Source organism: Patiria miniata, unplaced genomic scaffold (genome assembly GCF_015706575.1).
Source record: "Patiria miniata isolate m_02_andy unplaced genomic scaffold, ASM1570657v1 HiC_scaffold_29, whole genome shotgun sequence".
NCBI classification, from domain to species: domain Eukaryota; kingdom Metazoa; phylum Echinodermata; class Asteroidea; order Valvatida; family Asterinidae; genus Patiria; species Patiria miniata.
In genome coordinates this window covers 16,231,380-16,239,457 of record NW_024037068.1, presented here as the reverse complement: position 1 = coordinate 16,239,457, position 8,078 = coordinate 16,231,380, and the positions used below count along the sequence as shown (strand labels likewise).

General features: G+C 41.0%; 1 protein-coding gene across 1 annotated transcript; it reads left to right on the top strand.

Annotated features, from left to right (window-relative positions):
- The first annotated feature begins 4,790 nt into the window (after positions 1-4,790).
- LOC119736106 lies at positions 4,791-5,643 on the top strand. Its single transcript, XM_038210118.1, has 2 exons — positions 4,791-4,949; positions 5,256-5,643. Exons 1-2 carry the CDS (start codon positions 4,796-4,798, stop codon positions 5,576-5,578), a joined length of 477 nt encoding a protein of 158 aa, XP_038066046.1. The 5' UTR covers positions 4,791-4,795; the 3' UTR covers positions 5,579-5,643.
- The last annotated feature ends 2,435 nt before the right edge of the window (positions 5,644-8,078 follow it).

Genomic DNA, 8,078 nt, shown 5'->3' with positions numbered 1-8,078 from the left:
CTATTGTCAGACATTAACCATGATATCAGTTTTGAACAGCGCCCCATTATGGAAAAGATATTGTCCAGCCCCCCCCCCCCGCCCTTCTGATATTTGGGAAGAATTTAGCCCCCCCCCCCCACCCCCACCCCCCACTTTAACATCCAGTCCCCCTCCCCTCCCCCCCCCCCCCCAAAAAAAAAAAAACCTAGGATGAGATCCCTGACTTGGATTTATTCGCTACAGATCTGGAATTTAGTTGTTTGCGCCCTTAAATAACACCTTTTGGGGCCTTTTGTGAGAAATAAATGGACTCAAGTCAGAGAAAACTTACCTGGAATACAATAACCATGAAATGGATAGGCCTAGGTCCCCTATAAGTGGACTGATTCACAAAACGGTGCACTGTTCTCAACGAAGGGATGGGCATGTCAAAATTGACAATTTATTTTCGATTTCGAGTTTTTCAACTATTTTTCTTTAATCATTTTAACATCATGTTCGAGTTTGGAGTAATTGAATCAGCTATTCTGAGCTATAGACTCAAATGTAGAGGCTAAACAATATTTTACCTAGGGACGAAAATAGTTGGGGAAGAATTTCAAACGACATGTCCCCCGTCCCCCACAGATCGACGCCTATGGTTGGCACCGTGCTTCAGAACCACACGACTTTCAGCGTATTGCACGTAGGGCCTGCATGTAGGCCTATGCCTACATGCTGTTGGTGAAATCAATTTCTGAGAGATACCTTAACACTTTTAAAAAAAATGTTTTCTGTATGTACGGGTAAGTATGTAAACACCGGTAATCGTGGACTAGGGACAAAAGGAAATAGGGCACAAACAAAGGGTCCACGATTGACCGATAGTCCACCATTGAAATTCATGCACAAAACCAATGAGAGCTGTTTCTAAAAAGTTAGAGTACAAAGGAATGAGGATTAGGGACAATAGGGGGTCCACAATAACCGGTGTTAACAAAAAATGTGTGGGTGTGTGTGAGTAGGCATAGCATGTGATGTGTGGCACACTGCGGTATTTTCGTAGGCCCCCGAATTTTTCGTAGTCTGAGTATCACCCATTATCCACGGAGCCAAGTCCTGTATAACGTCTGATATGTAGACATGCAGATTTATGCAAGCCGCGCGCCAGCCAATCGGAGTCGACTTTACTACATCGTGACGTCATTTCATTCCCAAATCAGGACTAAAACTGTGATTGGTCAATTCGAATGCAGTGTTTTGTAATACAACAACAACCGGGCGCGCATTTGCGTAACATGATACAGAGCGGGTGACACAGTTAATTTTATCCATGTAAAAACTATATGACGCGCAACGGGTGAATGACCGAAGACCCGATATAGAAAGCGCCCGCTGATTGGTCAAACTTTAGGAGGCCAGGAAGTGGGGTCTTGCCTACGTAATCAGCAATTCTGTCGTTCACGCATCATAGACCATGGCCTTTGCGTAGACTAAATTTTTCGTTGGCCCTAGGCCCGGCACAGTGCCTACTGTGCCTATTGGATAATCCGGACCTGGTTGCAAAAAGTCTCGCATGAAATCGATCAAAATGATCCCTGCCAGACCTTAAAAATGCGACATCGAAAAAAAATGCCGATAAATGCGACGCTGATGGCACATTATGGAACATCATACCTTCGATCAATTTTCGACGGGTAGATGAGGCATTGTATTCATCGGGGAGAAAAAAAAACAGAACATTGGCTGAAGCAATACATGTATTGTGAGTTATTAACTTTGTTAAAGGGAATATACATCATTTGCTTTTGCTGTAATTTTCAGAAATGGATGGAATTGGGGGGTTGGAATTATAAAGCAAATATAGTTACACTGACTTTTTGGAGGTTTTGGGTTCGAAAATGCTATAAAAACCAAGAAAAACGATCATTTTCCTGTAGTCTGGTTCCCTGACTCCATATAAGAAGAAACAGAGCAGTTTACATACATTGGGGAATTGTAAGGTCGGGGAACCAGTCTAGCTGGCTCGTACCCGTTTATAGGTTTGTAATCGATTGCAGACAAGTGCAATGGTCAATTGGGGCCAGTATTCGAAAAAAAAAGCCAGTTGTTTCCAACGCTGATCGGCCGATCAGCGTTGGAAATTGATACAAAAATACCACTTTTCTTGAAAATGACAGTATACCAGGTGCCATAATTTTACAGGATGCTTTAGACTGTCATTTACCAACATCCTATTAAGGTATTTCGCAAAAACTTGGTAGTTTTATTTTCCGATGTTTGCAAATGTTGTATATTCCCTTTAATTAATAACTGAAGTTTGTTTTAGGGGACTTTTGACCCCCAAACCCCCGCTGGATCCGCGCCTGCTTCAAGCATTTACCTGTTATTAATTGTCGTCTTGTTTCTTGTCCTTTTCTTTAAGGGGAGGGAGGGGTGTTGAACCTGCAAATTCAATCTCTACTCCCCTATGAATAAGACGTTTACATGCAGAATTACAACAAAAAACCGAAACCTCAGCCGTTTCATTATGCCAATGTCAGTTTTATTTCGTACGTGCGAAAAACGAAACTGGTCTTAAAAACAAAAATAGTAGCGACATGTCACACGATATCAAACTGTGAGTGAAAATCGAGGCCATTCTTCTACAGTCAGCAACACAAACGAATCACAGGCGGCACTTAGCAGAAAGTAAGTTTGCAATTTTATTTCTTAAACGTTTCTTTCTTTCTGTCTTTCTTGTTTATTGTTCAATCATCGATTGCTATTTTTTACCCGTGGTATAGACCCTTAAAGAGGGATTTTCAGACATGTTCAAGATGATGTTTCTCAGTTCGGGTGAAAAGGCATGTTTTATAGGTGGTGTGTCCTATATCCCCCTGTCTCTATATAATATACATAGACTATTGTCACCCGGCACATGCATCCCCCGAGATATCTCCAAAGAATTCCTGAGATTCAGGGAACACAACGACTGAAACAAAGGGGCGTCCCCTCCGTCGCATATTTTTTATTTCAAATGATGTTTTCCCAACACATTTCTGTTCTCTAATCTACAGTGAACGTGATGATCCTCTCTGTTATCTTCATACTTGTCTTCCTTGAGAAAGGTAAGATGGTCACTAAGTTTTTCGGTTCTATATACTTGGTCAAACAAAGGAATACGATGTGAGACTAAAGATGGATGTTTGTGCGTGAAGGGCAGGAAAATCAAAATTGACTCCCAGAGCGCAAGATGAAATGGACTACCAAGTTTTTTTTAGGAAAATTACAGTGCTATGAAAGGCAATATATTGTCTGTGACAACGCTAATTAACCATGATATCTAATTAGTGATTCGGAGAAATAATCCAAAACTCCTAGTCTGTAATCTCACTGACCATTACTAGATAGTGGATGTATGAGATTTGAAAAATACATGTTCTTGTTATCTACTGAGCTCTGAAAATCTGTCACAGACATTGCGCCATTACCGCTGGAATTATACCCGTAACGCCTTTACTAGAAGTGTGATGATGATTTGTCAGGGGAAAATTGTTGTCATTTTAAAAACCCGTTTGAAGGCTGAAGTGACTTCCCCCTGACTTTTTGTACGTAAAGCAAGATATTTTGACCTGTTAGTTGACCAGTCAGTTATAGTTGACCAGGTTAGTTGGACCGGTGTAATTGTCGGTTGACTGGTTGGTTAGTTGACTGGTTGGTTAGTTGAGTGGTTGATTAGTTGACTGGTCGGTCAGTTGACAGCAGTGACGTCCCGGGATGCACGCCGTTGACATCCTTACCTCACGGTAGTATTTACAGTAAATTGCCAAATTACAGCATGTTGCTGCCTATTGCTCAAGAGCAAAACCAGGGAGTTCTCAAATAAACTGACGTTCACGCCTTGAATGACACTTCCAGTTTCGTGTTGTAATAGTATTGCTCAATCTCTGGCAGTCGTGTTAGAGTAAGGTATTGACATCACAGGTAACATTTTATTTCCGAATGTGTGCTGCAACTTCGGGGTGATAGCTACGCACCGTGTAAATCTATATTGAGGATATGACGACACTAAACTGGATGAGATAAAAACAATCGGCAAAAACTGGCTGATTTTTTTTAAATAATGTTGTGGGAAATATTGATGCAATGTTGAAGTCTAGGGACTTTTTCCAAAAAGTTTTGACACTGGTCAATGGGTTCACGTCTGTGGCGGATCAACGTTTTTATAAGTGGGGATGACGGGGCGTCACGGTAGTCCAGTTTCAGGTCAGTTCAATAGTCAGGGTTTGTTTACCGTTTTTTTGTTGTTGTTGACTAGTCAGCAAAGTTGATCAGTCAGTAAGTTGACCAGTCAGTAAGTTGACCAGTCAGTAAGTTGACCTGTCAGGGGAGTTGATCAGTCAGTAAGTTGACCAGTCAGTATTTGACCAGTCAGTAAGTTGACCAGTCAGTAAGTTGACCAGTCAGTAAGTTGACCAATCAGTACGTTGACCAGTCGGTAAGTTGACCAGTCAGTAGGTTGACCATGGACTTTTAATAAAATTTTTAAGGGATGAAGATGTTTATAGTGTGACTGGTCAACTTACCGACTGGTCAACTTACCGACTGGCCAGTTGGTAAGTTGACCAGTCGGTAAGTTGACCAGTCATGATCAGTGAGTTGATCAGTTGGTAAGTTGACCAGTCATGATCAGTGAGTTGACCAGTCGGTAAGTTGACAAGTCATGATCAGTGAGTTGACCGGTCGGTAAGTTGACCAGTCAGTGAGTTTTACCGGTAAGTTGGTTGTCCGGTCGGTTGGTCTGCTTTGACTTTTATTACTTGCTTTGCGTCCCCTCACAGGCTTAGCCTTGATGTGCTACGAATGTAACGACTTTGAGGGCCCTCTGACGTGCAGCAACCAGTCCGTGAGAATGCTGGAAGAGTGCGATGAGACACTGACCTCAGTGGTGGAGAGCCACCATCCCGTCTGCGTATGGTTTAACGGAGCGGAAAGTGAAGAGGAACGTAGGTGTTAGGGGCGGATCCAGCTTTGGGTCGGGGGAGGGGGAGCTGTCGAGGAGGAGGGGGAAGCAGGTGCTGCTTTTTTTTCTGGGAGGGGGTAGCTTTTGAGCTTCAGTGCCTAGGGCACTTTTGAGGAATCGTTGGTTTCATTGCCAGAAAAAAATATAATAAATAAATAAATAAAAACAAAGTCAAATGTTAAAAAGCGAAAACAATTTTTTTTTTGACTGTGTAGTACTTGGTGTTAGGCTTATGTGTTTTTCGTTCTGTTGCATCTAAAGCAGTTTTTCTAACTACAATGTCTTTCAGAATGCTCTGGTGGTGGTAGTGGCTTCTTAGACGACATCCAGGAGGAAAAACGGGGTCAGTTTAAGTTCTGCGGCTTCACCGACGACCCACCGGCAACCGGCCGTGCGTGCTGCCTCCCGCATACCAACACCGACAACCAGCAGGGTACGCTCTGCTTGTGCACAACCGACGGCTGCAACGGAGGCCACGACTCGAACTTTCAGGAGTTTTTTCAGAAAGCAGATAAGCAGGAGGCATGCGCTACTAGTGACGGCCTAGACTCCTCGCAGCCGTTGCCGCGTCTGATAGTCGTGCATTTTCTTTTGTTGATTATCTTGCACTGAAAATTGTTTCTCCTTTTACGTAAATTACGAGAAATCCGCTTTGTACATGCGAATGCACATTTAAAGGGGGGAACAGTTGCTGTAATAAACATGCATTTCAAGGTCTTTATTTTGAAAATGCAGCAATGGAATCATTTTCATGAAATGTATTTCCATAAAACACTGTGTAGCATAAACATATTTGTTATTGTTAACATGAGAATAACAGTTAATACAGCATATTTGAAAATTAGGCTTGTTGTTTTTAGTTGAAGTAATGTTATCATAATTTTTATTTCTGGTCACGCGATGCCGAATCTTCTTGTCAGAATGAATAATATACATATGTAACAGGGAAACTTCTTTTGTTAAGAAAAAAAGGTTAAAACAATATTTCTCTTCATTTTGCATGCATAACATATATACATTGTATACGTATTTATTTGTTAAATAGTCGTGTAGTATTATGGTAATGAAATATTTACAATTTTCAATTTACAGCAAAATTATAGTATTTACACTTGAGATCAAGTATAGACCCTTTCAACACAACAGCCATCTCTGATTTGTTTTTGTTAATATAATACACAAGCGCTCAACTCATGCGTTTCCATAACGGTACTTCAACATATGGCTACCATTCAAGGGTCTATTCTGACTCAATTTTTAAGATACAGAGGACATGACTTGAAATCAACGGAATCCTCTTTTTTTGGTTAACAAAAACCCATAAAAAAACCTGGAACCTCACACTTCCTCTACCTTGAGACTCAAACCACCTGTATCAATTGATGGAGAATCCTTTTAGAAGAATTATGATACCAAAATATCCCGGTTCGGTCCAGTAGTTTTTGCTGCCGAGCCTATTTTGTGAAGGATACTTTTTTCATGTGGGTATTATTACATAACAATCCCTCTGTCAATTACCGTTTTGTAAGTCAAATTCCCGGGCGCGGCGGGGACAAAAATGACCCCACCTTGCTTCACAAAATAGGCTCTAGAGCAAAATCTACTGAACCGAATCGGGCGATCATGCTTTCATTTTTCTGCTAAAAAGATTCTCCATGCATTGGTACATGTGGTTTGAGTCTCAGGGTAGTGGTATGATGAGGTTCTGGTTTTTGGACCACACTGTATATGACGTAACAGTTTAACCAAGCTGTCCAAATTTTCCTGAACCTTGAACTGGGTTGTGTTGCTGAATAACTTAATAAAGGATCATCATGTATTAGGCCAACTTAGAAACTGTAGCTTAATTAAAGGCTCCATGAGATGAATTTTCTTTGAAACACAATTTGTGCAAATTTATATTGTTTGACAAAACTATTTGACATTCCTTTTTGGTTAATTTTATTGAAAAGTGCACTTCTTTCAACACTTCAAACAATTTCCATCATTTCACTGCCAGACAACAGAGGGCGCTGTTGCTGTAATGTCATTTCAGGAAGACACTGTTTAGTTTAGGGGTTCTCTGTTAAAATTGTAAAACCCCAAAAATTGCTCATTGAAAACATTTTTGAGAAAAGTTACTGAAGAAAGGAAGATTTATGACAGCAAAATATCAAACATTCTGCCAACTTTTGGTGCGGCAAATAGCTGTAACAATAAGGTTTCTGACTGAAATGACACCACACTTTTGCTCATGAATATGGAAATTTGCATTGCATAAAAAACAAAACAGCACCAAAATACCCTTGAAAATTGAAAGTAAGGTTAAACGCGGAACACAAAGGTGCGTTTTCGGGGACGTCATTGAAAAAATTACATTATGATGGGCCCTTTAAGCAATCATGCTTATACTGTAGGTGACTATGGCTTACAACCAAGCCTTGGAGCTGTTTGTGTTGTTGAGCTGTAAGGTGTAAAAACAAGCAGTGTGAAAGCCACTATGTCATGCCATCACAACAAAAAATGCAGCAATGAGTTGTAGGTGTAAAGTCAGGCATGCAACTGGGAAGTCACAAAAAAAAGAGGAAATTCAAATTTTTCCCAAGACTTTGCACAGTGTTTTCCTATTTTCAATGGCACACTTGGGAAGTACAAAAAGAGGAAATCAGCTGATCCGAGGAAAAGTTGCATGCCTGGTAAAGTTCAGCAGTGTTTTGCAAGCAACATAGTCCAGCCATTATCTTAAGTAACTTTGTAAACTTAACACATCCAAAACTTTCTGGGGGAGTCTGGTCTAGCGGTACTTTCCTCGCCTTCCAGCGCTGTGACCCGGGTTCGATTCCTGCCTGGGCCACCATGTGGATTGGGTTTTCAGTCCCTGCTTGATTCTGTGGGTTTTCCTCAGAACATTTCTCTTGTGTTTTCCTATCTTTACTGGGCTCATGGGAGACCAGTGGATTCCACTGAATGGGCTACCCAGTTAAAACATGAATTAAATAAAATAAAAATTCAATAAATAAACGCACTGACAACTTGTGAAATGAAAAGTTTGGCAGTTTTTTGCAAGCCAATGGAGCTGAGGTATCTCTTATCAGTAACTCTAAAAGCACACGCCAAAAATCTTCTGCCAAAG